Here is a 26675-nt window from a genome sequence, read left to right as displayed (position 1 = left end):
CGTTGACAGAGAAGGGAAGGAGGCGATCGAGGTCGTACAGTGGACTGAAGGAACGCCTTTCGCCACACTATCGCACGTGTGGTCCCAGGGCCTGGGGAACAGAACTGCGCGGAAGCTCCATGTCTGCCAGCTGGAAATGATCGAGAACAGGGTCAAGAAAGTGTTTGGGGATCAGGATGACACGGATCACTTGTTCTGGATTGACACCTTTGCGATTCCCCAGAACAGGGACAATAACCCGAGGCGAGCTAGGCTTAAGAGGCGAGCGATTGGTCTGATCCACCATATTTTCCACGAGGCCAAACACTGCATCATCATCGACCGCCACATATTGGAGAGATCGAAAAGCTTCTATGACTGTCGTACAATTGGAGCTATGCTTCTGGCTTGTGGGTGGATGATGCGACTGTGGACACTGCAAGAAGCTTTCGTGAGTGCCAAGCTACACCTGGCGATGCGAGACCGCAACGACGACAACTTTCGGAACTCGGTTCCTCCTGGCATGATCTTCCTGCCTGGCAAGAGACTTCCGTTCCCCGGTTTTGGTTGGGCTCCTCTCACGTCGATGTCTGGCCAAGATGAAGCCTACCCGTATCCATTGGATAACCCAGAGCATCCGACTACATTGAACCAAGACAGGGGGCTTGTTGTCAGATATCCTGGATTTCTTCTACACCTCACGAGAGAGAAGCTCAAGGAGATCATCACAGTCCGCAAGTCCTTCGACTTTTCGGTGAACAGAAGGCTCGACGAGTGGTACAGAGTAAGGGCTGCCAACCGAAAGATCCAGCCAGATGACGACTCCCTCGGTGCCGAGGGCAAGACAGGGGATGATGCGCGGCTAGTTGCTCAATATCTGCGGACCAGGATGGAGGAAAACAAGGCTGTCAAGATTGCCATCATTCTTTCAAGGCCTCGACCAGTGGAAGTCACTGGAGAGATCGGACTTCTCGTCGAGGTCTGTCAAGACGATGCCTGGAGTTCTGGAAGCCAAACTCCTCCCCGTGAGCAACAGCTCCTTTACTGCAAGATTATTCACCGGGTTGAGGTGTCACGCCACTTGGTAAGCAGGGCAGAGAGCTGTCCATGCGAAGAAGGAGAACCCACCACCCCTGAATATGGCCCGATAATCAACAGGTTTTACAAGTTCAAACAAGAGGGCATAGCAGGGGTACAACTCCCTAACCTCCAAGAGTGGTGCGTTGATGGATACCCACATCTGCAGATGCCGGAAAGCAGTATGCCGAGCCCCAGACCAGAGGACACCGCTCCATCTCCCGAACAAGCTACTGGCATGCTTGGAAGACTCAGACGGTCTCTTACATCTGGCGTAACGCGGCTCGGTGGATAACTGTCCCAGTCCTAGGACTATCTCAACGGAGCAAGAAATAGATTCCATGCCCGATTCACTGAACCAACTTACAACAAAAACTTCAACAACACAAGCTAAATACTCCCCTATCAAGCTCGTAATCCACCATCTTAAGGAACTGGGCAGGTATTGCAGTTAGAATGTGAGAAAGGGGGGAGGGCGGGTTATCATCAGACGAGAAGGGTAAACCTAATACGTAACTATTAATTCTAATCTCAAATAAAATCCCCAATTGTCGTCAACTCCAAACCCTAACCCGGGCGCAGTGTAAATACTCAGGGGGGGAAGACATCACATGCATCAACGCTGAAAATGAGAAAGGCAATAAGATGTTACAGTTTCATAGGTTTAAAATAAAAGAGAAATAGCAAAGAGTGGTCTTGTGTGTATTGTCAGGGCTGAAACATGAATGATAGTAAAATAAAAGATGGAAGCTTTGATATTTGGCCAGGGGGTTGACTAATGATCTAACCTTCGCATGTTTCGCCCCGCGCACCTAAATATCATCTCGCGATAGCCTCACCTCATTCAAGATTTTCTGATTTTACGCACGAGGGTTACAAAGAAACAGAATTGCTTAATTGAGCCTCAGGCGAGTTCATCTGAGAGCCAATTCAATTCTCTCATGTTTCTGCATCGAATAGTTGCCGTTGCACCCGCCGCTCCCATACGCAACATTGCCGTTCCTGTCAATCCGCAAAACAAACTAGTACTTGTATACATCACCATTCTTTAGCGTAATGTATGGCCCATGTCTTCCACCAGCAAAATTTACCTCTCCACGCATGCCATGCCTCAAACCCCCTACAACAACGGAACCTGTTTCACCTCTGGAGCAAGATCGACAGCCTCCCCACCCATTATCCCATACACAAAAGCCTCGCCAACTAGCTTATACCCTTGACCTGGTACCTCATGTTCCCGAAGCAGAAACGGCGTCTTGCCCCCCTTCAGGACGAAAACAGCATCTCCCACTTGCGCATTCCAGGGAGCCAGGCCGAGGTACCCTCTAGAAGTTACGAGGAGCCTCCGGTGGGCACAGGCTTGATAGATTCGGCGTACGCAGTTGCCGTATTCTTTAGGGGCACCCTCTTCGAGCTTGAACTCGTCAGTTGCCTCGGAACCAATCCACTTTAATGTTTCTCTGAGGCCCATGGCTTCAATTTCCTCGTCGGTCTTCTCCGGCTTCTTGTTCCACTCCCTGCAAAAGTCTCTCACGTATTGGGTCATCTTTTGCATCTCGGCACCGTGTTGCATCGCTTTCGACCAGAAGCTTCGCATGTGGTATATGCTTGAGACCAAGTTCACGGGGTCGACGAGCGGCTTGGCCCACCCGTCTCGGTCGTACCAGCACTCCACGGCCCAGCCAAGAGAGGGCGGAGCAGCCTTCTTCCCTGCAAAGTCAGCTATGTGTGTCCGCCAGAGAGCATCTCTGCGAGCTCTACCCCCGCCGTATGGGCAGGCTGGCCCAAGTTCGGCCATGGCGAGGGCTTCCCACGTCTCGAGCACGCTGATTTGGCTACGCGACAACTCGAAAACGTCTGACTCTGGATGCCAGGCGTCGGACAGATGGGAGATGATGTCAAACTCCATACCGTCCACGACCAGCGCGCGAAGGTTCGTATCCGGATACACACTGGCAGGGCCCAATCTGCCGCCCGCGCAGTATAAGGGCTCGGTCTCGGACCAGTCAAGCGGTGGCGCGGGATCAATGTGTCTCTTTGCGGCCCAGTTGGGTGCCCATGTCGGCAGCTTGGCAAGGTCTTTGACCAGTTTCTGGGGTGGTCGATATGGCTGATGGTCCGGGTCATATGCGACTCTGGCCTTGCCCAGGTTGTCCCATGTCTTTGACCAACCTTCGGGGAGAACCCTCTGCAGACTGATCTCTTGTGCCGCTGATGGTGGCTGGTCCTTGAAGGGACTCTTCTCATGCCGCATACCTGTGTTCCTGTCCATGTAGTAAAAAGAGTCCTTGCTTTGTTGCACTCTCTCCCAACCCGGTGGAAGTCGCACCCAGCCCATCCTGGGCTTATCCCCGGGTCTATCAGACACGGTGCCGCGGATATCGTGATACCGAGCTTGGTCAAGCATACTAAACACCAAAGGGGGCTCTTCCTTCGCTTCCACAGTTCTCCACTCTCTCGTGCAGTTCAAGATGTCCAACGTGCCAGTGTGTTTGATCATGGACTTCGCAAACCGGGCGTATGACCTCCACACCCGCGCTTTGTAGTCGGCCTTGAAGTCAGGATGCGACACAAGAGATGTCAATCCCAAGAAGCCATAGACTCTGTCCCGAGCGTTTGAACAGCGAAGCCCCCTGAAGTCGTAGAGCATCTTGTACACCGAGACGTGGAAAACTCCCTGTGCCCACTTCTGGCGATATTCGTTGACTGCCAGGTACTTGTCGTTGAAGAGGCGAGAATTCTTGCTGTCACCAAGTCCAAAGTCATCCTCGGGCCCTGGCGCCCTCCAGATGGAGTTCTTGATTGCCACCTCGATCCGATCCCAGGTAGCAGTCTGGTCTCCGCACATGATGACGATCCTCTTGGCGACGATGGCCTCTTGCATGATCCACACGCGCTCCCACCACGGCCTATTGACCAGCTCCCGGATCTCTCCGTGCTCGAACTCGTACACACGGTGACCCGAGTCTTGCATGGAGCTGCCGCCCTTGAACCTCTGAGAGAGGGGCAACAGCAGACCACCGTGCTTCCTCTCCGCTTTCCAACCGTGCCAGGACATGGCGTTGTTGAGGAAGCGGCCATTATTGATACTCTTCATCCCGATCAGCGCACTTTCTGTCAGCTCTCCCAGCCACACACACACTTGCTGCGCCTCTTGGTAGATCCTCGTCATCAATGGGAGTTGGTCTTCCTTTTCTACCTTGTCGCGCTGGTTAATGCAGATGGCATCCACCCAAATGGTTCTCACCCGCCCGGAAATCCGAAGCCGGCGGAGCACTCCCGCTGCGTTCTCCATCACCGTGAAGGGCTGTCCGTTGAGCGAGATGCTCGTCTGGTTCTCCTTCCCACCCCATGTGTAGCTCAGCGCTTCGAAAGCCGGCCTGTGGTCGAGGTTGACGTGACGTATAGTGCAGACTATCGGCTGGTCCAGTACAGCTGCTGGGTGGATGTCAAGGACACGGATGTGGGTGGGTGATTCTATAGGATGGTAACCGAATAGAGGAGCGGTCGATTCACCTTCTGGCTCTGACTCGGATTCAGACTCTGCTTCCTCTTCTCGGATGGTTATGGCCGCCATGCGAGATGCAAGTGGGTCAACGTTGGCCTCTGATTTTAACCGATTTGGTGTCTTGGTAGAGCCATTACTACAATTTGATTGATAAAGGGCTACTGGTTTTCTCCTGATGGAACGCTTTGGCGATAGATATGCAGACTGTTGAACCGGAATCGACTGGGTTGTTGGTGAATTGCTAGGTGCGGTTGCCACGGAGTCAGAGACGTTCAGACTGCTCTCAGGCAGCAGGATCTTGTATCGAGGATCACTCCAGGTGGTGACCTTGGAAACAGAGTTGGCAAAGTAGATGTGCCCTTCTGGCGTGTGCCGCATCGACCACCCATCCCTAAGCTCTTCGGTGAACGTCCACCCAGTTTGAATATTTGTGATCGGGTCGTCTAGCAGAGTGGTCAGGCCTGTAGTCTTATCGAACAAGGAAGGCAAGCCGTCGGTAGTCCAGGTCAGCTCCCATTCCGCTGGCAAGAGACTGGTTTCGCTACTGTCGTTGACTTCGCTGATGTCTCTCGGGTCGTCCCAGCTGGTCGTCTTGGTATTGTGATTTACGTAATATAGCCTCCCATCTGGCCTTGCTCGAGCCTCCCAACCATCTGGCAAAGGGCTTGGGTGCTCCCAAGTTGTAGTTTCCGTGTTGTGGTTTACAAAGTACACCCGACCCGAGGCAGGGTCATACCTTTTCTCCCAACCCAGAGGCAGGGGTATGTCCGCCAGTCGCGGATCTTGTGTGGTAGCCTTACGGAGGTTGCTGTTCCAGAAACATATCTTGCCTTGAATGCAAGACATTCTCCACCCTATTGGCAACTGACCCAGCGTTTCCGTACGGGCTGGGGTGGTTCTTGGGTCTTCGATGGTTGCGACCCTCGTCTGCAGGTTGAAGAAAAGTGGCTCGCAGTCGTTGTTCCATCGGATTTCCCACCCTCCTGGCAAGGGGCCAAGCTGGCGGATTCCATATAGAGGGTCACGCAAGGACTCGGAGCCACTCAAACGGTCGACAAAGTACACCCTGCCATCGACGGTGAAGCGCTGCTCCCAGCTCAGGACAGCAGGCTCCGTGACATTGATGTGAGCCGTGCTGTCACCTACATGAGCGCTAGGACCCGAACTCGCGGGATGGTTGTTCTGTGACTGCTCGACGGCGAGGGGCACTGTCCCTCCGATAGGCTGTGGCTGGTGCGATGCGTCGTGAATCATGCTGTTCGGGGAAAGATTCTGCTGTGCCGTTCGCTTCAGGATTAACTGTCTAGTTTTATCGAGCGGGCCCTGAGGTTTAAAGAAGTCAAGGTGACCAGGCGATCAAGGTCTTGATTCATTTTTCTGGTGGCGACATCACCATCAGCTGAGAGCCTGGTTGTCTTGAAGGGTGTTCAGCTTCAAGCCACTAACGAGGCACATCCAATGAACTCGCTCGATCAGCCAATAGTTGCCAAATTTCCGAGGCCCAGAGCGATCGATCTAGCTTGATGAAAAGAGGGGTTTATCACTGCAAAAGTAATCATGGTCTGGAGGTTTGCTCAATGAAGCACAACTGAAATCCCGCGATTTTCGTATCTTGCTGCCGGCGTTGTGGGAAAAAAAGATATAGCCTAATAGAAACTTGAATTAATTCATCCAAGAGTCAACTCAATACTCTCTAGTGTCTGTGTCTCCCAGAGTTGCTGCTCCACCCGTCCCAGACCCCTCCTATACGCAACATCACCTTTCCTCTCAATCCACAAGACAAAGTAATATTTGTAGACATCACCACTCTTTGGCCTCTCCTCATGATCCCATTCGTCTAGCACCTGATGATACGGCAGCCACTTTCGAGCATCCTCCGGAACAGACCCAAGGGCGATCTCGACCAGTTCTATGGGTTGGTTACTGATATCATCCGTACCTCCGTCCATCCATGTTGGTCTTTCATGCAGCCGCAGAGCCCCAAGCCAAGTAGATGTCACATCTCGAAGCGATATCACGACACCGCCTCTTCTATACGTCGGTGTGATAACCTCGCCGCGATATGCAAACGCTCTTTTCGTCTGGCAAGAAATGAACGGCGCAGCTATCTGGGTTGCCGGCAAAGGTGATGCGTCTGGCAATGGAATTGGATACCAAAACTCAGACTCTGGCTCGGATTCGTGCTTGTAGAAATAATCCGGTGGGTAACCCGGTTTTGGTCCCTGGTAGATGAATTCCTCCTCTGAAGCCGGAGGTTTGGCTTCGTGTCTCATCCAGCCTGGAGGACAAGGAGGTGATGAATCTAAACCTGTTTCAGCGAACTTCTTCTGGTATTCGAACCAAGTGCAATAAACTCGGTTGCTTTCCGCTTTGAGGTCCTTCTTCCAGCTCCATTCAACAAGAGGCTTGACTCTGTCAAAGAAACGTGCTCCCTCCCTGATCTTGCTTGATCTCACAAACTCCAAGGCCGGCGACCAGGCGAATGGCGCTAGGCCGCCTTTCCAACCTATCCAGCTCCAGCTCGGCAAGCAGACGTCGGTATGTGAAGATGTTGCTGCCTGTCGACGAGTGAGCGTATCAAAGGGCTCCCACAGGACTGCTATGTGAAATATGGCAGCCGGGAGGCCAGAGATGAATCCCCCGCCAAACCTGGGCGTAAAAGCGTTCAGAACGCCAGTCAGTCCATTCAGGGCATCTTCTGGATACGTCAGATCCCTCCTATTGTACTGATTGATCATGGAGTTCAGCAGTTCCAGATTAGGAACAGGCCTGGAGATGGCTCTTCGTACGTCCAAATTTCCAGCACCATCTGCATCGCGCGCCTCTCCAACCTCACACCAGGTATCACTGGCGCAGATCCATCGCACCCAGCCGCCCTCAAATAGAAGCCTGCGCTGCGAGAAGACGTACTCTTGATAAGTCCATCCGCGCGTGCTCCATTTTGTTGGTTCTGCGAATAGCCCAGGAGAAGGTCCGATGCTCTCGACGACCTCAATCCCAGGCCGTAATGTGTGAATCTTCTGTTCTGCAAACCTCGATGCAGTGAGGCCCTCAAGCCCCGGAAGACCACTGTCAGCGTCGACTCCGTCAGCGGCAATTATCGTCAAGGTAGCATTAGAGTAAATGGCCGCCATGTTGTTTATCTCGGTGCTCTTCAGTGCAAAGTCATCTTGAACGATACACAAAGAATCCGTCCAAAGATATCGCTCACCAAGCTCTTGAACACAGCTCATGGCATCTCGAATGGTTCTTGGGATGGGTATGTCCGTATTGCCAGCAGCCAACGACGAGGGCTTCTGTAGCTGAGCAACGTTGTTGAGTTTCGTCATGAAAGTAGGTACTTTGCCCCATACATAGCTTAAAGCCACGTACTTGTCGGAGGGCAATGGTCGCACGAGGCATTGACGCTGAACGTCGATGACCCATGTTGGTTGAATTCCATGGCCGAATTCCGAATCCGACCCGCAAGTATTTCCATGTAGAGCAAGGCATTTCTCCTTCCATCGTCTAACCAGACCGGGCTGAATCCATTGTAGGTTGACAAGTTTCCCTGGGCCGTCGGTTCGTCGACCATCTTGTGCTATCGAAAGCAGTTGTAGTTCCCCTGATCCGAATTGCTTCTCACCATCTGAAGACTTGACAGTGGCGACGATTTGGATGTGGTCATATCCTTTAAACTGAAGAACAGATATATCTTCAGCAGCGTTAGGCTTTAGGTCGACACCTAGGATGGTGGCAAGCAGCTTTGGATGATAGGGGCATACAGAGGCCAAGACCTCGTCCCAATCTATGCGATACTCTGGATGACTAGGGCGACCAACTGGCACTTGAAGCAGACTTAGCAACTTGTCGCAGACGTTGCACCACTATTCATGTCAGTGGTTTTCCGTAATTTTGAGTGAGTCGCATGCCTCTTCTGAAAGACAACGGCTTGTCTCCAATCTCCTTGTTGATTGTACGTCAGACATGGCTTCTGAGGTTTCTGATCCTTAAATTTCGCTAGTTTCTATTCTCCAAAGAAAGACCAACTAAGAACACTTTAAAGCCTGCGGATTTCACAAAGGTAAGGAGTTAAACTGGGAGGTTGTGAAGGTTTCGGATGAACATGACGGATCAATATGCATTGATACCTAATCTTACATGGCACAGTTACTCGCCCACGTGACTTGGTCCGGATAACAGAAACCTCCGTCTTTCGCAAGGCCTTTGCCTGGCTTAACTTATCAAGCTTAAGTTGGCAATACAACCATTTTCTGGGAGAGGGAATGTCTACGACTTGGCCCCAGCTTGTGTTGAGTTGGAGTATAGGGTACCTGACACGCCCTTTATCAAAAATCTCTCAATCTGTCTAGGCCAGGTACAGCTCCTAACTACATCGAGTTTAAAGCACTGGCGCGAAACTGTTGCAGGGTTGTCAAGTTACGGGCCCACCCGGCGGCTCTATCCTAGGGCGGATCTTGGAACAGGGGGCTAAGATAAGGAACAGTCTTGCAAGGATCGGTAATGACGGCAACTTCCCGGACGCCACGTATTTGTTTATCAGGGTTGCATATGGTGAATCGATAGCGTATATTAGGTCGTGTTTATGCATAAACTCCGTATGATTTCAAAGCTACCAACATCGAAACCCCCACTCCCCAGATACCAACCATTCCCTCGACCCCTTCCCCTACCAGACCAACTCCATCGAAACTTCCACATATCCAACTACCCAACTCACAGAAGAGAGAAGAGAGTAAGAGCGTTGGGGCCGCCACAGGTGGTGGTCGAGTCACCAGCGCAGGCCTTGTTGCAGGTGCTCTGGGCAATGGGGGCACCGGCGTTGTCGATAGTGTTGCCGCAGAAGCACTGGTTGCCGAACTCGGTACCGGCGTACTTGTATCCAGCGTCAAGGCAGGCGTCTTGGCACTTCTTGTTGGTGTTACCGGCAATGTTCAGCGACTTGCTCAGAGTACGAGCGTTGGTGGCGTCAGAGTAGCATCCGAGGCTAACCCAGGTAGGCACAGTAGAGAAGATCTGGATGGCGTTGAAACCGCCGCAAGTCTGGGCACTGTCACCGGGGCAAGCGTAGTTGCAATCGGTCGAGGGGACCAGAGTCTGCTGGAGGGCAGCTCCACAGAAGCACTGGCTACCGAACTCGACACCAGCGTAGGTGTAGCCGGCATCGGCGCAGCCAGCCTTACACTTGGCAGGTGTGTTCCCGGCGATGTTGAGCGAGCTGCCAAGCACGCGGGCGCTGGTGCTGTCGGTGAAGCAGCCCAGGTCCTTGAACTCCTGGGTTGGCTGGGTACCGCAAGAGCCGAAGCCAGTCTGGCAGCCAGTACCGCAGTGGAGGTCAGTCTTGCCGCAGTAACCGAACTGGGAGCAGCAGTTTCCGTATCCAGTGCCAAGGCAAGTAGTAGAGCCGTTAAAGGCACCACAGATACCGTTCACAGAGGCGGGTACAGCACGAACCTGGAGCATCTCGGGGGATTCCTGGAAAAAAGTGTTAGCGTGGATGATGCGATAAGAGGATCGGCAAACATCATGCATACCAAGGACTGGGCGGGCATGGCCCAGGCGGCAGTGGCGGCCGAGACGAGGAAGAAGGCGCTGGAAAGCATCTTGATGTTGGTTTGGCTTTTTGAAGCTGGCAGGTTTCAAGGCAAGAGAAGATGTTTTCAAGACAGTCGGGACCTGGTAGCTGATGAGGAAAAGAGAACTTCCTTCCAGCGCGAACGTATGATCTCTTATAGAAAATAATACGATGAAAGCTTGAGGTCTAGATTCTACGAATTCATTTGGACTAACATTATACAGACGCCTTGAGCCGAAGTTTTCTAATAGTTCACGGGAGGCTGTCGATAGCTTCACAAACTGAGCCAAAGACAAAAGAGAGCGAGGCATAGTGCAGCCTCATTCAGGTCACCGCCAGGCTCAATGAGACCTTTCGGGAAGACTTCAGTCAGCTGTGCTCAGCTGTGGCGTCCAGAACACTCTCCCTTGGCCTTCCGAAGAGCCGTCGGATCCTCGCTTAGGCGGAGTAATGTCCATACAGGTGCCCGTGGCTCATTGTCTGGTGCTCAAGCCATCATGCAGAGTCAGTGGCTGGGAGTCATCGCCTCTCTGCAAGAGGGCGAAGGCTAGTGACGAGAGGTCGGTCTGGCCTCGCAGCCCAGACCTGTCCAGGTCGAGATTGCGTATCAGCCCACCACGTCCTGGGGTCTGTCTGCAGGTAACCAGGGGTTGCGTCGGCCAAGGATGCCAGCATCCCGGTTGTTGGTGCTGTTGGCGCTAATCAAGGATTCTGGATCTATTGATTCTTGGCAGGCTATGCATAGCAGGTAGAATGGACTCGGGTATTGTATTCGTATGATGCCGTCATGTGCTGATCATGGCGTTGTTTGTGTTGCGGCCGATGCCCCCTTTGGAGCCGTCTTGATGATCAGCAGCAATGCCCCCGTTCAGAGACGTGTCGCAATAACCAAGATTTCGAGTCACTTGCAACTCACAGATGACGCTGCACAGTTGTTCTGGAAATCCCCTGTCTATTGGACGAGCCCCAGGTCTATTAAGTCTATTTGATTTACGAATTTGATCCCAGTATTACCATGACAGAAAGAACCCCAATTTTCCCTCTAGCCCCGAATCACCCATTAGTACCTCTATTAGTCCAAACTTGGCATTCAGCTACGGTATAATGCCCCAGCCACCGAATTCACTCTAGGATGAACATGCCCCCTCCTGCCACATCTTGACTGACCGCACAATCATCCCACGGTCCTTCTGCTCTCCCCAGCTGGGCAGCCATGTATTCTTGGCATCCCAAAAGTCACGCATAGGCGCAGAACTCTCGTCTGACCACGGCTTCTCGCCCAGTTTGTCCCTGTGCGTTGTCAGTGCCATGTCCTTCTCTTGATGGGCATGTAGAAACTCACGGGAACCAGCCATTTGTGGAACCAACTGCAACATTGAGAATTAGGTAGAAATCTTGGTCGAAAGGCGTGTTGGATCGACCAGTCTGGCTCCAGGTATCCCTGTGGACCGTCTTGTTAACTGTGATGCCGGCAAATTTGCCGTATTCCCACATGTTCTTGTTCTTGGTAAAGTCGAAAAAGACAATTTGCTATGAGGAGCAGTTAGCAGAGGAAAGCAAGAGAATTTGGCCGAATTTTCACTTACACGGAGCCTTCCATCAAGCCACGTAAAAAGGTACTTCTCATTCCATTCAAGACCAAACGTGTGAAACTTGTCCGAATACTTGGTCCTCTTGGAACCCCATTCACCCATACTGAGGCGAAAGGCATCGGTATCGTACAGCGTGCCCCAGTGCATGGCCGAGCTGACGATGTTATTACCGAGAGGGTATTTTTCAGCATCATTGCCACGCGACTCCATAATGTCGATCTCGCCGCTTCGAGGCCACTCACCATACACCGAGTCTTGAGGCATCATCCAGATGGCGGGCCACATCCAATCGCCAGAAGGAAGCTTGGCCTCGACTTCAACGCGACCATACTTGATGGACTTCTTGCGCGACGTGGTGAGACGGGCGGAGCGCACGGGGTTGATCATGGCTCGGCTGGTGGCGTTGCTGCGCGCCCAGCAGGGGTTATTGAATGTGAGGTTGGAGAGGCGCTGGTTGTCGAAAGTACAGGTTCCATCTCTGGTGAGATTGACGACGTGCTTGTCCAGCATCTGGTCCTCGGTGAGCTTGGTGGTCTGGAGGGTCAGTGTCGGGACGATGTGGAGGCCCTGCTCATCGACGTAGGAGTTGGAAGGATCGTCGGTAGTCCAGTCAAATGATCCAGTTCTGAAACGGTCAGCTGAGCCATCATGATTCAGGAAATGAAAATACGAACCCGAATCCGTTCATCTGAATCTCATGGCTCCAGGTATTCTTATCCAACGTTGTAAAGCGGTCGTCGAGAATGAGGCAATACTCATTCTTAGGAATCTTTCGGACGGTGTTCCATGCGATGTAAGCCGAGATGCCTGTGAGAGTTAGAACTGTTGGAATTAAGGGCTGTGGCTGATTGGCTTACAGAGAGCTATCAGGACACCACTGTAGAAGATGATGCTGTCCCAGTTTGTCTCGCGCTTCCAATCGGCGAGCCATGGCTTCTCATACCTAGACCTACTGTTAGATAAACTTCCACCAGGTAATTGCGGTAGTACTCACTCCCCAACGAGCCGCGAAGATTTGAATTTCCGGCGAGGTTTCTCTGGGTCGAGTGTTAGCCATGCTCAACAGTCGTTGAGTTCATCACTGACCATCAATCGTCACAGATGTTAGTGACCGGCCTTGGCCTTGGTAAGATGAGATACGGCTGCCACGGCCGAGTGCAGGAGTCGAGGACTCTGGGGGAGTGGCAGCCGCGTCTGGGTAGGGAACCGTGGCTGGAAGACCCTCTGTCTGCGTCGGAGCTGGTCCCGACATTGCAGCGGAATTGGAGATAAAAACACAGGGGTGAATAATGGAAGACTCGAAAAGACAAAGAGACGGCGCTTCCAAAAATTCTGAGCTGTAGTATTATGAGCCGCAGTTATGTTTAGTCGGCTTGATAAGGGGTACGGGTGTTGGATGTTCATATGGTGAACAAGCCATCGCCTCCCGATCTTTGCCTCAACAAATTCAGCTTTAGAAAATGTGCATTTTCCTCGTACACGCTGGCCGATCTCCATGTTCTGGACTCCTTAACCGAGATCTAGACTTTATCAAAGATGATGATATTTCCGGTGGATATTGCGCTTATCGCCATCTTCTTACTTGGCATTGCCATTCTTGATAAAGACAACCCTTGACCTCAGCTCCAGAACGGTAAGCCATGCAGTCAGTGACCCCCATGTTGGGAAAGACCAGGGGTATCGGGCCGTGGCTTTTAGTCAATCTGGCTTGACTTGACGCCCGCCCATGCACGCTCGTACAACCAACGCGAAGGGGGAACAAAAGAGAGTTACCCGAGTGACGCTAATTGCGGTACATCGAACGACCAACAACTTTTTTCTCCTTTCTAGCGCCCCGGCACTTGTCTGTCACCAATCAACGTTGAGGGTAAGGGTATCAACTAGTGCAGCAGCCTGGTTGCCAAGACCCTAGGGTTCAGCAAGCCACCAACACCGTTGACAACTAGATCCTTGGCGATCAGGCTTTCGGCAGGGAACCCTACCCCCGTGTTAATCTTTCGATTCCCATGTCACCGGGAATGGCTGTGCCGGGAATCACACTCACCAGATAAGAACAGCGCATGGCTGCAAGCTAGTGTATGGCGTAACTGGGACGTTTACAAAACGGGTAGCCATCTTGACGCATCAGCCAGCCACAGCGTTGCATTGAATAAAAAGCCTCGTCTAGCCACTGTTTGTTGATTTGGGGCTCATGATAACCAGCGGGTACTCGTCCAGCCACGGCCATTGTGTTTGCCTTCAAGCCGCATGCTAATATTAAGCTTATCATTGGGCTCTGCCAAAGTGTCAAAAGATATTAAGGAAGCATAATATTTGTGAATCTGTGCTACTCGTTTCATAATCGTATTTATTTATTTTTAACCGTTTACCCCTGTCTATCCGTGTTTGTGACCAGGCCTGGGCAAGAAGCTAACCCCTTCAAGACAAATTGACGCAGCAACATGACCATGGGCCGGTTTGTATGCTTGATTGTGCACAGTAACGTGGCGACGCAGAGCCTCTCCCACTTACCGCAGCGATCACATGTAGAGTACCTAGGCTTCTGCAGCCTTACAGGGGCATCCTCTCGGCAGTGACAAACACAACACTCAAAGGGGTAGCACAGGGTCCAGGCCTCGTCCCATTATGGCACTGAGAAGCGAGATCGCCAAAAAAAATTGGCAGGGGAGTTTCAGTTTCCGGGAGCTTCAGCTTCCGGTAGAGCGGTCCAAAAGGCACCACCGACACGTTGGTTGGGCGCTGTGGCGCCCAAGTTTCCAGATCTGTGCAACGTGCAACGGCCAACCTTGTCCCTAGAGTGATGTTCAAAGCTCTCTAACCATGCAAACTGCAGCATCTTGGCCACTAGTTTGTCACGGTGCTTCCAGCTTAGGCGCTGAGAGGCCGATATTGGAAGCCTCACGCCACAGCGTACTGCCGAGTCCTGATAAGCCCACATCCAGAACAAAGATTGACAAGGCGCCTATCAATGGAACCATGTTGCCTCGATCTTGTGTGCTCAGCAATCGAGAATGGCCATCTCGGACCCCTGCCTCGCCATGGATTGCCTCTTCACTGGGGTTCTGGCCGCAAGGATCTCACTCGGATCCCCCATCCAGCAAGCGCTTCTTTCAATAGTTTCGTTTGGGCCTGTTTGGAGTGGCTGTAAATGCTTCGTATCAAGCTCAGCTCTCGGGATCCTCTCGCCAACAGCCTTGCTGCGTGTTCGAGGCTTCAATAGTTTGCGGTGATATCAGATTTTTCAAAGATTGCGCAGTAATCATCGAGTCGAGACTGAAAATGGATCCTTGGGAGCTGGCTCTTGGAGGCATCCGCGGGCGAGCTTTGTTATCTCGTGTCCATATAACGGGGGCTTGAATCTCTGGTACTGTAGGTTCATCCTCATCACAACAAGCCAATCCATTCTGACAATCCTCGTTGGCCTCTTGTCTTCATTTCTGCCAAAATGAGCACTCCGATTCAAGAGCCCGCTCTCAAGGGCCAGGAGCATCCCATGGATACCCCCAAGAGGTTCGACCAAGACACCTTGGCCGCCCTCCAGGAGGTTCGCGGATCGTCGTCAGGTTCCACCACCCCTGACCAAACACGGCCTTCCAGCCTCTCCTTCCCTCCCCGGCCGTACATGCCCAGCCGATCTCCTTCTGAGTTCAAGTCTCGCTCACGGCCGGCATCGATTGCTGCCTCACGGCACTCTTTCATGGGTGACTATGATGCTCAAGATCCCGCCATGGTAAGGCCCAACTAGTTTTGAATTTTACAACTGTAACTGACCTCTTCAGATTGCCAAGTATGTCTCTCGACGGGCAACTCTCCTTGGATGGTTTGACGAACCTGTTGAGACATCCGTTGTCAATGGACTCTCCCTTACCGGCGTCGCCGTCAAGAACGAGGAGAGCTACGTCTTCCAACCCGCCGATGTCGATCCCCTTCTTGCATCTGTCGTGTCCAAGCTCGACGCCGAGGCAGTCATGTCCATCTCCTCGGAGATGCTGATCAGCATCATCGACTCCATCCCCCCTACCCAGAGATCGCTCGTCTCTGATGCAACCGGCGCCCGCATCCCTGTCGTGCCCTCACTCGAAGATGTAACCCCTGAGATGTGCCACTACTCACGTGCCTGCATTGCTCTCCAGGAGCGTGTTGTCATCGTCTGGTCACAGGACCCAAAGGCCATTATCAACGTGACCAACCACGTGCAGCGGGAGATTCTTGATATGGTAAGTGCCGGTACATATCCTCAATACCATACCGGAGACTAACCATACCCAGGCCCAAACCACTCTCGAGGAAGACCCCATCAACGGACGGACCCCTTCGAGCTTCACCCAACGCTCCTCCAGCACTGCACCTGTCCCTACTCCTGCCCTCGTTCGTGGTGGACTCGATGAGAAGAATGAAGTTTTTCAGCGAGCCGTCGCCCTCGAGGAAAACGAAGATGAGAACGGTGACGTTGAGGGTGCACCTATCCGACCCAAACTCAAGATGCATGCCTTCAAGATCAGCCTGGCTATCATGTTGGTCATCATCACTCAGTCTTTGGGTATCACCAAGGTGCGTCGGCTGTCTTGTCACACTAGAAATGTCATGCTAACATCTGATAGTTGCTGAACGAGTACTTCTGGGACGGTCGCGTAGCCCGTTTCGGCCTCGTCGCTACCATTCCTCCCCTGACCCTCTTCTCCCTCTTCTTCTTCATCGTTCTCGTCACCAGTCTGTTCCAGCTCTTCCTCCCCGTGAGCAACTGCCTGAAGAACTCCCGCTTCCACTCCGCCATCAAGCCCAACCCCAAGCGACACCGCGACTATGAGCTGCCTCACATCACTATCCAGATGCCTGTCTACAAGGAAGGTCTGAAGGGTGTGATTGTTCCTACGATGATCAGTGTCATGGCTGCCATCGAGTACTACGAGCAGCAGGGTGGTACTGCGTCTGTCTTCATCAACGACGACGGCATGCAACTCATCCAGCCTGATCTAGCTGAGGCTCGCAAGGCTTACTACCGCGAGAACGACATCGGCTACACTGCCCGTTTGCCCAACTGCAAAGCCCCTAAGAAGAAGGGCGGCCTGCTGTCCTGGTTCCGCAAGTCCGAGAAGTCAGTCGGAGATGACGCTGAAAAAGAGTGGTCGCAGATGTCGCCTCAGGAACGCTCCAACAAGATCGGTTTCCTGCGCAAGGGCAAGTTCAAGAAGGCCAGCAACATGAACTACGGTCTTGCCTTTTCCAACCGCGTTGAGGATGAGATGGTCCGCTTGACTCAGATTGAGTGCGAGCAACGTGGATGCACCGAGACAGACTTGACTGTCGATGATGACGACCTACTGTACCAACAGGCCTTGGCCAACATGCTGGCTGAGGATGATGGCCGTACTTGTAAGCAACGTCTCACCACATTTGGTACCTTTACTGACTATCACAGGGGCTGAGGGCAACATTCGTATCGGCGAGCTCATCTTGATCATCGACTGTGACACACGAGTTCCTGTTGATTCTCTCTACTACGGTGCCTTGGAGATGCACGAGAGCCCTGAGGTCGCCATCCTCCAGCACGGGTCCGGTGTCATGCAGGTAGTCCACAACACCTTTGAGAACGGCAGTAAGTCCCACGACTTCAGTTATACTTCATCCGCTAATGTCTCTAGTCACCTACTTCACCAACGTCGTCTACACGGCCATTAAGTACGGTGTCGGCTCTGGCGATGTCTCTCCATTCGTGGGTCACAATGCCTTCCTCCGTTGGAAAGCGATGCAAAGTATCGCCTTTGTTGATACTGATGGCCAGACCAAGTGGTGGTCCGACTCTCACGTTTCAGAAGACTTTGACATCAGTCTTCGCGTCCAAATGGCAGGCATGATTGTTCGTCTTGCTACGTACCATAACGGCGGCTTCAAAGAAGGTGTCTCTCTCACGCTGTATGATGAGTTGACGCGCTGGGAGAAGTACGCCTATGGTTGCAACGAGCTTGTTTTCCACCCATTGTAAGTTTACTACTCCATCACAGTGATACCCGGTGCTAACTCAACAGCTATCAATGGTTCTACAAGGGCCCTGTAACCAGATTGTTTCTTCGCTTCCTCTGGAGCAACATGCCCATCACGAGCAAGGTCACGATTACTGCCTACATCTTCACCTGTATGTGTAATCTATAATACTCAATAACGACAGTACTGACATCGCCAGACTATGCCATTGCCTCCGGTCTCTTCCTGACAACTGCCAACTACATCATCATTGGACTTTTCCCTGATGAGCTCGACCACCTGTACATGCCCTCCTGGGGCATCTGGCTGTCCCTCGTTGTCGTCTTCAACGGCCTCGGTTCCCTTGCCTTCAGCATGGTTCGCCATCAGTTGAAGGAAGAGGTCTTCTGGCGCGCTCTCCTCCAGGCCATCAAGTGGCTTCCCTTTCTCATCATCTACTTTGGTGGTATCAGCCTGAACTGCGCCAAAGCTCTCATCTGCCACGCCTTCAGCATCAACATCGAGTGGGCCTCTACCGCCAAGGAGCCTGGACCCAGTGGTTTCTTCATTGGCCTCGATAAGATGATCGAGAGCTTCAAGTATACCTGGCTTATTTGCATTGCCTTGGCGGCCATGATGATCTACTTTGCAGTTGGCGCACCTTGGGGATACACGATTACTCCTGGGCCTCATTCTACTGCCATGGTTGCTATTGTGCCCCTGGCTATTCAGATCTCTAGCGCCTTCTTCTTGCCTCTCACACTTGGCTTGAACTGATGACGGAAAGGGAAGTGGTAAATATAATGGACCGGAGGCACATAATACAAAAGAGTTAGACTTAGATTAATAGACTTCATATCGTCCTAGGCCCGCAGGCTTCCCTGCGAGATCAACTTGATGCACCATCTCTGGCGGACTCCCTCATTGCAGTTGCGCGATCCAAGATGGAAGTCAACTATTACCGCGATGCTTTACAGATTAAGCCGCCTTCAGTCTTGAACTGGGTAGGTACAGATCATAGCTCTTAGGTAATGTTAGTCTCTTTATACGAAATGTTCCAGTAGTCTCTCTAGGACAACTACTCTCCAGCTCAACATGATTGTCGTTGGGCATCGAATGGAAAAGACTTCGGTAGTTAACTCGACCATGAATGCCATGCAACTTAATTATTAATCTGCTACTTCATTCTACTTCTCATCTAGAGAAAGTTAACTACACTCCTTGATCGGACCTGTTTGCAACCCATCAAGAGCTGCTCTGCGTGATAAGACCCAACTTCCACGGAAGAGCATTATACTCTCCAGAAGCACCAGGGTCCAGACCCTGGTAGAGAAAACGCATGCCGTTGAGGCTGATGGTCAGTGTCTGGTCAGTCTTTGTACGGACCACCTCTCCATGGCTGATGCTCTTGGTCCAAGCAGTTCCGCTGAAGTTGACATTGTTGGAGCGAGCAAAAGGGTTCTCCTCCGAGTCGGCCAGGCCATTCCATTTGCCATCGATGCTTGATGCTGTCCAGGAGCGGAAATATCGTGCACCGTCGCTCCCGATGGCCTCTACCAGAAGGAGGTAACCGCCTTCTTCGAGGGTGTAGACGCATGAAGCTTCGAATAGTCTGTTCGGGTTGGAGTCGGAGAGAGCAATAACCGTATTATCCATGCCCTCGGGGAAGTTCTGAAGCGTAGTCGAAGAACGGTAAAGCTGACCATTGTCGTCGGAAGAGAAGAGGTGGCAGTTTGTGGAATCGCAAATAACCCACATATCGACCCAGTTACCATTGCCAATGTTCTGCTTGATAATGCCCGGCTGGGCAGAGTAAAAGTTCTTAGGAGCGCTCCAGCCAGCAGGGTTGCTAATGTCCTTGTTGGTAGAGTAGGCAGCATTGCCATTCTGGTAGACCAGATACCAGAGGCCTTGCGGCTCAAAGAAGAAAACTTGAGGGGCGGCACGGTAGCCTTTGCCGATAGGAGTCTCGTCCAAATAGTGAAACTCTGCATCGCCTGCTTTTTCAATATCCGTGAAGGACAAGTAAACGAGATTGTAGCCGGATTGCTGGGCTGTGCTGGCAAAAACGTGATACGTGCCATCTACCTCTATAGAATAAGAAGATATATTATAAATATTAAAGTAGTTTTTAGTATTTATTTTATATAGTTAATTAAGAGTTACTTATTGGGATTAGATAGAAGTATATCTTTATAGTTATTTTAGTAAAATATCCCTTTAAGAGGTCTAGTTATTTAAAGATATATTTTAAAATTATTTAGTAGTTATAAGAAATAAGAAAGAATAAAAAGAAGGAAATCATAGATTATATATAGTTTTAAGATACTATGCTTTGTTTATAATAAGTAGGATAAATAATACTAAATTAAAATAAACTAGCTTTAGAAAGTATTTAATAATAACGCTATATAATCGCACAACGCCGATATCCCTTAACCACATCCTCCAAACTCAGCTTTATCTAAATAGAAATAGAATTGTGGCTGGCGTTAGATGGAAACTTTGTCTCAGCGCCAAGGTTCAGCTCACGCTCATCACGCGCTGTAACGTCACAGAGCCGGTAGCTCCGATCATTAAGGCTGCCAAGGGACATCCACAACGGCTCAGCTCTGGCTTGGCACACCACTATGACGACGATCCCAAACCTGGACGGACGTTCCGTATTGTTGCTATTCATCAGGGGTTAGTCCTTATAAGACACAGGCCCATCGGCGCTCTCCTCGCAAGTTAACTTATCCGCGAAGCAGACAACCCCCAAGTCATCGCTCGAACCTCCCAGCCAGATTCTATATCCTCCATCGACCTCGGGGATAACCCAGTCCTGCGTCTCAGCATCCCAAACACTCACGTCCTTCCTCGTCAGCACAACCTCCAACTTTTCGCTCTCCCCCGGTGCAAGCTCTCTCGTCTTCTCAAAGTCACGTAGCTGAATGACAGGCGTATCATACGAAATTCCATTCGGGAATTGGACATAGGCCTGCAGTGATGCCTTGCCAGCAAAGTCTGCACCCTCATTGGTGACGACGACGGAGAGGCGGTATGCTTCATCCCAGAGAGCAGGGTTGCCGCCTTCAGCGCCGCCTGAACGGGGAGATGCAGTCTTTTGCACGTTCGTGTAGCCGTCGGGGTAGTTGAACTTGGTTGTCGTGGCTCTCTCGGCTGCCTTTTTGGCGTCTGACTCGGAAAGCCAAGAGTAGAGGTAGCGCCAGACAGTTTTGAAACTACTTGGCTTAATAGCTTCTCGGTAGTCGGGGATATCCTGTGAGTAGTCCAACATCTTTCCTTTTGCCGGACGGGTTGGCGGGTACTTGGATAGTTGAGTGACCTTTTCAATGGTGGCTTTGGTGTATGAGAAGCTGGTGTAGCTGAGACCATGGCCAAAGGCATAACGAGGACGAGTCTTCTCCTTGTTAAGCCAACGGTAGTCGATGTATAGACCCTCCGAGTAAGTATCCTGCGGTGGGTCCCTGAAGCCAGAGTCGATCAGTTTCACGACGCTTGCTGGCATGTCATCTTCGGCATAAGTGATGCTATATGGCAAGTGTCCACTCGGGGAGACATGTCCAAACAGAACGTTGGTAAGAGACTTTCCTGCTTCCTGGCCTGGCAGATGTGCAATAAGAACCGACTTGACGGATGGGAGATCGATCCATTCCTCAAGAACCAGGGGACCAACGGTGTGTGCCACGACGATAACGTTCTTGTACTTGGCTGCCGCAGCCTTGACAAGGTCGTTTCCGCCGTGCCATGGATTCAGACGCGACGCATCCCGGTCGCCATGGTTTCCTTCAACCTCGTATTGGTTCTCGCCGGAATCAGATGTAATGAAGACGACCGCGACATCCTTGTCGGTAGGATTTGGGACCGACGGGAACTTGTCAGTGTTATAAAAGGTGACATCCTTGGCTTCCTTCTTGATTGCACCAATGGGGTCGTCGAGATACATGTAATCGACGGTGCCGGATCCCCAACCTTGGCCCAATGTGCCCTTGTTGCAGCTGCGGTCGACACAGGCGTTCGGGCCATCGGGGTTAGCCTGAGCTCCGGTGCCAAAGATCTTCAATGGGCTGTTGGTAGAGAGAGGCAGCATCTTATGCTCGTTCTTGAGAAGGGTGATGGCGTCTTGGGCAATCTCCCTTGCGATCACGTCATGGTCTTCCTGGACCTGGACATATCGATTGACCACTCCACTGGGGGAGTTCGGCCAAGCTCCAGGATAAAGCGGACCAACAGCAGCCTTTGTGTTGGTATCAAAGTTGACTTTTGGAAAACCGTCGTCTTGTCCAAACTGATACCAGGCTGCGACGATGCGAGTCGCCATGTCGTTGAGTCTGCTCATAGGAACTGAACCATTGAGGGTCGCCCGGGTGAGCTCGTACATCCACAAGGAGTTCCCAAGCAGTGGAATTATGGGATCACCGGGCATGCTCATGTCCATACCTGCGAGGGCTGAGTGGACGCCGGTGATTTGGGACAGCCAGTCGGTCATGACGAAGCCTTGAAAGCCCAGTTCGTCTTTTAGAAGGGCATTGATCAGGTACGAGTGCTCGCTGGACATGGTGCCGTTGACCTTGAAGTTGGTTTGTGAGCCACGCATGAACCAATTCTCAAGATGGAGCAACTTACTCGATTGTATGCCGTCATTGCAGCTCCGACCCCCGCGCGGACAGCCTCAGCAAAAGGCCAAAGATAAACTTCATGAAGTGTTCGATCATCTGAGACTTTGCATCAGTACTTGTGTCAGCAATAATAGGATGTCAACATACCAATGTTTGCTGAGTATGCCGGAGAAACGAAATCGGTCGTCTGCCGACGATACATCTCCTGCTCGTTCCCGATGAGGTGCTTGATAGTAGCAATTACACCTTGTCCTTGGACACCTTTGATCGTCTCACGGGCACCGATAGCCTGCAGCGCGGGATCTGCTCCAAAACCTTCCCAGTTCCGACCACCTTTCGGCTTCCGGCCGATAGGGCCGACTGAGGGACCTAGCCAGATGTTGACGCCTTTCCCGCGAGCTTCCTTCCCGATGGCGGCACCACGCTCGTACAGCAACTTCTTGTCAAAAGTTGCACCAGCAGTTATCCCGTCAGGGAATACGGTTACGTTGTCAGTAAGGCGGATGCCGTTGGCGGCATCGTTGAGACAGAGTTGAGGAAACCCAACTCGATCAGCAGAACCTGTGTTTCCATTGCAGGGTCTTGCCCAGTCAGTATGGGGTCTTTCAACTTGTAAATGTTCAAACATACCCTGCAGTCTGGTTAACCGGAGTATCGGGCCACTTCAAGGAGAGGGTTCATACCCATGAACAAGCCACTTCCGGCGGTGATGTTTGTCTTCTCAGCCAGGGTCATTGAGTCGACGAGCTTCTTGGCCTTGTCGTAGCTCTTTGCCCACTCACCTACCCAGCCGCCGAAGGGGGCAGGATAATACGGAGTGACATAGTATCCATCCGCTGTTGCAGCTCTTTTCTGTGTGGGAGTTGCCGACCCTACTTCCGTCAGATAGAGCAAGCCGCAAATCAGGCTTCGGATCCCCATAGTTGGTTCTTCTATCGCCAGAGCACCGTAATTCAAGGCGACCAGTCTTCTCACCAAGGGAGATGCCAGAGATGAAAGCGCCGGGCCACTCGGTCTAGCGACATTCGGTTGTAGTTATATGGTTAACTATACGTGGGGACCGATCGGCGGTGTAAGTGATCTCTGTCTCGGCTCGAGAACTATTTGGGAAGTCGTCCCGGTAGTCATGTGTCCGTGAGTGCGGATCAGTATCTCCTTTGAGTGGGCCCGAGGTATGGTCACGCGATGAGCTTGAGAGAGGGTGGTCGCGTGGATAAGGCACCAACTGTAAAGGAAGCACACGTTCTGGAGAAACAAAGTCAATAGCAAGGGTAACATCCATCTCAGAGGGGGAGTATAGGCCGATTACGTATAGCCCTTTTTGGAGCGTTGGCGCTGTGTGCAGCAGTAAAGAGGTCCCGCAATGAGACATTCGGGAGGGGTAGCTGAGTCTTGGCCCGACCGGATAATATGAGCTGACCAAGGTTTAGAGAGGAGTGGTCGGGATAATAATACGCCCAACGGGACTCGTCTAGATCGTAACTGATTTCGTCGACTATTATCAAATGTCAGGACTCGTTCTACGACACAGCCGAGGTTAGGAGAGAAGCCAAGAGGTTCCTTGAACGCGGAGTCTTTATTGCCGTCACTAGTCACCTGTGCTCTCTTTCCTTCCAGAGACCTGTACAGCTCTCCTGTCCTTCCACCTTTGTGACTAATTACTTTGCCCTTGCCCGCTTATCGGCGTGACTGCCTAACCCTGACCCGAAATGCACCTCTGATATTGCTCCATATGGCCACAGCTTTATCCAAAGTTAAACATCACGTCTCTTCCCGAAGCAATATTGTTTCCCTGGAAAACCGTCCCATCGCCGCTCTGGGCGGGGTGTTCGATCGTGTTATGTCCTTGAATAACGGTTCGATTCTTGAAATTTCCGTCAGAACTATTTCACTGCGAGTTATTTAGTAGTGTGGGTTCATTAATCTTCTCTTAACCTTACCTCTCGATTTGACTGTTCCGGTAGATCTTGAATGCTTGCTTGCGGCACGTCCCGTGTGTTTCCTCTCCTTATCATCGCAACCCACATCCATAACTCGCTTGACACAGATTGAAAGCCTGCGTCGTTTTCTGACTCAAACTTTGTCATCGTAACGTGATTTTTGCGAATCCCGATTGAGTTATAGGCGGGTAATATTGCTGAGTGCATCGGAACGATCTGAAGGCTGTTATTCCACTTCATTGAACTGTAATCAGGTGATGACTTACAGGCTCGATATTGCGATAACCCAATTCTTCATAGAAGCAGGTGATATTGAGGTCGCGGTTATTCTAGTCCTTCCACACTCGTAGCATCGTGTGGAAGTCGCCCTGTATCCTCGCCAGAACCTCTGACTCGGGCCTAAGAACGTCGACAATGTTAGAGTTAAAGTCTTGAAGGACTACCTTGAATCCTTTGAGTAGGTCAGCCCATCTTGCTAGGTCAGCACCAAGGTGTGGTGTGCCCAAAAAGGCAATGCCGATGGTGGATTTAGAGATATCTTGGAGATGTAGTTGGGCGCTGTTTTTAGAGTGAAGTAAGCCCTTTTGTCGGTGGTCAATCATTAGCTGTAGTTCCAAATGTCTAGTATATACTCACGTCCTCAACTACGAGGCCACTGAGACTATGAGCCACAAAGATAATAGGCCGACCCATCTATCGCAAATCAGCACTGCTAGAGCAGCTAGGGTGTGGGCGTTCTATACCATTTAAAAATCATCCCCTAAGTTGCCATATCAATTCTAGACTCTGAGTGGAACGATTGGTGGTGTGCTTAACTTGCAACACCTGGGGAGGACCTGAAACACCGCATTGATAGCTGGCCACGGAGAAATCAGCAATTCAAAAGCAACACATGGGGAGAAACTATCCCGTGATTTGGTCTCTACACTTTCTCCCATTTTTATTTTCCCATCCAAGCCAGAAAAATTGGATGAGGGTTTGATGGAACCATGCATTTACTTTGGCTGCGAAAAGGATGGGGTATTTGCATTATCACTTACACAAAGGGCCCGTTCTCGCTTCCATCAGATGTATTACCCATGATTCATCTGCTTCTATTAAATACAAGATGTGAGCTTCTGCAGATCATACACTCCTGGCCAACAGTTCATGAACCAACAACATGGTGTGTGCTCTGAAACGGCATCCCGGAGCTGTTTCATGTCCCTGCTCTATAAAACAGTGCCTCATCTGATCAACCTCTCCACTCGAATCATATTAACAACGCCAATGTCCCAGTTAGACTTTGGCGTTTCAAATCCATCGGCACCCAGGACCGGAATCCCTTGTCTCTATCCCACATTTCAGGCCAGAGTATCATTCCCCTATTTGGTGCACGATATAGATAGACATGGGGATCAACTCGTGTCTATGCCACATTTTAACAGTAATTAGTCCTCTTCTTGACAGTGCTTTCACCAAGAAGCTCTTGTGGCGCTGGTATGAGCTGGTCAGGTCATATTCACCAACATAGTTGAAAATGATGCCTAGTCAGCTCAGCCGCAATGCTCAGCCACCACTCCCGCTCCGTGTTTTGCAGAGCAGAGCAGAGCAGCTCTCCCCAGTTTTCACATCGTCGTCCTCTCTTGTCTTGACCTGAGGACAGTAACTTAACTGCCTACCGATGACTAGTTTCAAATGTCCGCGCTTGAGATCATTGCCAACCCTTCCAGAATTCGGTTTCCAAAGAGTCATTGTCCTGGTCCGACTCAATGAACTATACAAACCCTCACTCGTGCCATCATTGCGATGGCATCATCATTTCACTCCCAGAAGATAATCCCGATTTATACGAAATCGTGGAGCCCAGCCAATCCCTCCTTTTGCTCCGAGTACTAAGATCGCTGCTAAGCAACAACGCCGTCCTCGAAACGTTGGAGCGGACATTTCTTGTCGAGGTGGACGACATGCAGATCGCCCATGCCGTTTCTGATGGGTGCCTTTTTTACGAATTCGTGTCTTCTGGATTGAAGAGGCTACGAAAACCCAGAAAGGCTGCCCAAGCGACATCATTGTCGAATGACGCCGAGGGGGCGCATGGCAGTGACACCCAGAGACCAGCTCGCTTCTGGGTCGGTATCAAGCTCGATGACAATGCTGTCGAGATCAGTGCCTTCTACAATACCACGCGTGGTAGTATTACAAGTGAGAGTTTGAGACACGATGTTCTCCACCATTGCGTTTTCGGCGTCTTCGCTGAAGGTCAGTATGTTTTCAATGAATCGCCCACTCTCCCGTCAAGACTCCAATAGTGTAGCGGCTGCTCTTAGCCAGATGCGAGATAGACACTTACATATATCAGAAGGGCCTGCAGCCGACAAGTTCGAGTCAGTCGCGAGCACAAATGTATCCTGCGAACCATCATTCGCCCAGGCACGCAAT

The 26675-nt window shown here is 51.4% G+C and overlaps 8 protein-coding genes across 8 annotated transcripts; 2 read left to right on the top strand and 6 right to left on the bottom strand.

Moving 5' to 3' along the window:
* Nucleotides 1-136: 136 nt before the first annotated feature.
* NCS57_00350200 (uncharacterized protein) lies at nucleotides 137-1351 on the top strand (the record flags this gene model as incomplete). The annotated part of the gene is made up of 1 exon (XM_053053494.1): nucleotides 137-1351. The coding sequence occupies one exon, from the start codon at nucleotides 137-139 to the stop codon at nucleotides 1349-1351; it is 1215 nt and encodes a 404-aa protein (XP_052915654.1).
* An 825-nt stretch (nucleotides 1352-2176) lies between these two features.
* On the bottom strand, nucleotides 2177-5818 carry NCS57_00350100 (uncharacterized protein; the record flags this gene model as incomplete). The annotated part of the gene is made up of 1 exon (XM_053053493.1): nucleotides 2177-5818. One exon carries the CDS (start codon nucleotides 5816-5818, stop codon nucleotides 2177-2179), a length of 3642 nt encoding a protein of 1213 aa, XP_052915653.1.
* Nucleotides 5819-6231: 413 nt separating this feature from the next.
* NCS57_00350000 (HET domain-containing protein) lies at nucleotides 6232-8532 on the bottom strand (the record flags this gene model as incomplete). Its single annotated transcript, XM_053053492.1, has 2 exons — nucleotides 6232-8430; nucleotides 8524-8532. The coding sequence occupies 2 exons, from the start codon at nucleotides 8530-8532 to the stop codon at nucleotides 6232-6234; spliced, it is 2208 nt and encodes a 735-aa protein (XP_052915652.1).
* A 748-nt stretch (nucleotides 8533-9280) lies between these two features.
* NCS57_00349900 (uncharacterized protein) lies at nucleotides 9281-10167 on the bottom strand (the record flags this gene model as incomplete). Its single annotated transcript, XM_053053491.1, has 2 exons — nucleotides 9281-10039; nucleotides 10099-10167. The coding sequence occupies 2 exons, from the start codon at nucleotides 10165-10167 to the stop codon at nucleotides 9281-9283; spliced, it is 828 nt and encodes a 275-aa protein (XP_052915651.1).
* A 1099-nt stretch (nucleotides 10168-11266) lies between these two features.
* NCS57_00349800 (Glycoside hydrolase family 16) lies at nucleotides 11267-13043 on the bottom strand (the record flags this gene model as incomplete). The annotated part of the gene is made up of 7 exons (XM_053053490.1): nucleotides 12818-13043; nucleotides 12726-12768; nucleotides 12589-12674; nucleotides 12406-12538; nucleotides 11726-12356; nucleotides 11482-11669; nucleotides 11267-11429 (listed from the first exon to the last, which is right to left on the bottom strand). Exons 1-7 carry the CDS (start codon nucleotides 12981-12983, stop codon nucleotides 11267-11269), a joined length of 1410 nt encoding a protein of 469 aa, XP_052915650.1. The 5' UTR covers nucleotides 12984-13043.
* A 2133-nt stretch (nucleotides 13044-15176) lies between these two features.
* Nucleotides 15177-18469, top strand: NCS57_00349700 (Glyco-trans-2-like domain-containing protein; the record flags this gene model as incomplete). The annotated part of the gene is made up of 8 exons (XM_053053489.1): nucleotides 15177-15461; nucleotides 15511-15948; nucleotides 16001-16282; nucleotides 16333-17104; nucleotides 17151-17327; nucleotides 17374-17710; nucleotides 17758-17864; nucleotides 17913-18469. 8 exons carry the CDS (start codon nucleotides 15177-15179, stop codon nucleotides 18467-18469), a joined length of 2955 nt encoding a protein of 984 aa, XP_052915649.1.
* Nucleotides 18470-18937: 468 nt separating this feature from the next.
* NCS57_00349600 (Beta-glucosidase) lies at nucleotides 18938-23235 on the bottom strand (the record flags this gene model as incomplete). The annotated part of the gene is made up of 5 exons (XM_053053488.1): nucleotides 18938-19782; nucleotides 20468-22265; nucleotides 22322-22410; nucleotides 22462-22875; nucleotides 22998-23235. The coding sequence occupies 5 exons, from the start codon at nucleotides 23233-23235 to the stop codon at nucleotides 18938-18940; spliced, it is 3384 nt and encodes a 1127-aa protein (XP_052915648.1).
* A 1348-nt stretch (nucleotides 23236-24583) lies between these two features.
* Nucleotides 24584-25000, bottom strand: NCS57_00349500 (DUF676 domain-containing protein; the record flags this gene model as incomplete). The annotated part of the gene is made up of 3 exons (XM_053053487.1): nucleotides 24584-24835; nucleotides 24891-24947; nucleotides 24998-25000. The coding sequence occupies 3 exons, from the start codon at nucleotides 24998-25000 to the stop codon at nucleotides 24584-24586; spliced, it is 312 nt and encodes a 103-aa protein (XP_052915647.1).
* Between the last annotated feature and the right edge of the window lie 1675 nt (nucleotides 25001-26675).

The sequence above is a fragment of the Fusarium keratoplasticum genome, chromosome 3 (genome assembly GCF_025433545.1).
Source record: "Fusarium keratoplasticum isolate Fu6.1 chromosome 3, whole genome shotgun sequence".
NCBI classification, from domain to species: Eukaryota; Fungi; Ascomycota; class Sordariomycetes; order Hypocreales; family Nectriaceae; genus Fusarium; species Fusarium keratoplasticum.
Note: the sequence above shows the minus strand (reverse complement) of the source record. Positions and strands in the feature narration are given on the sequence as shown.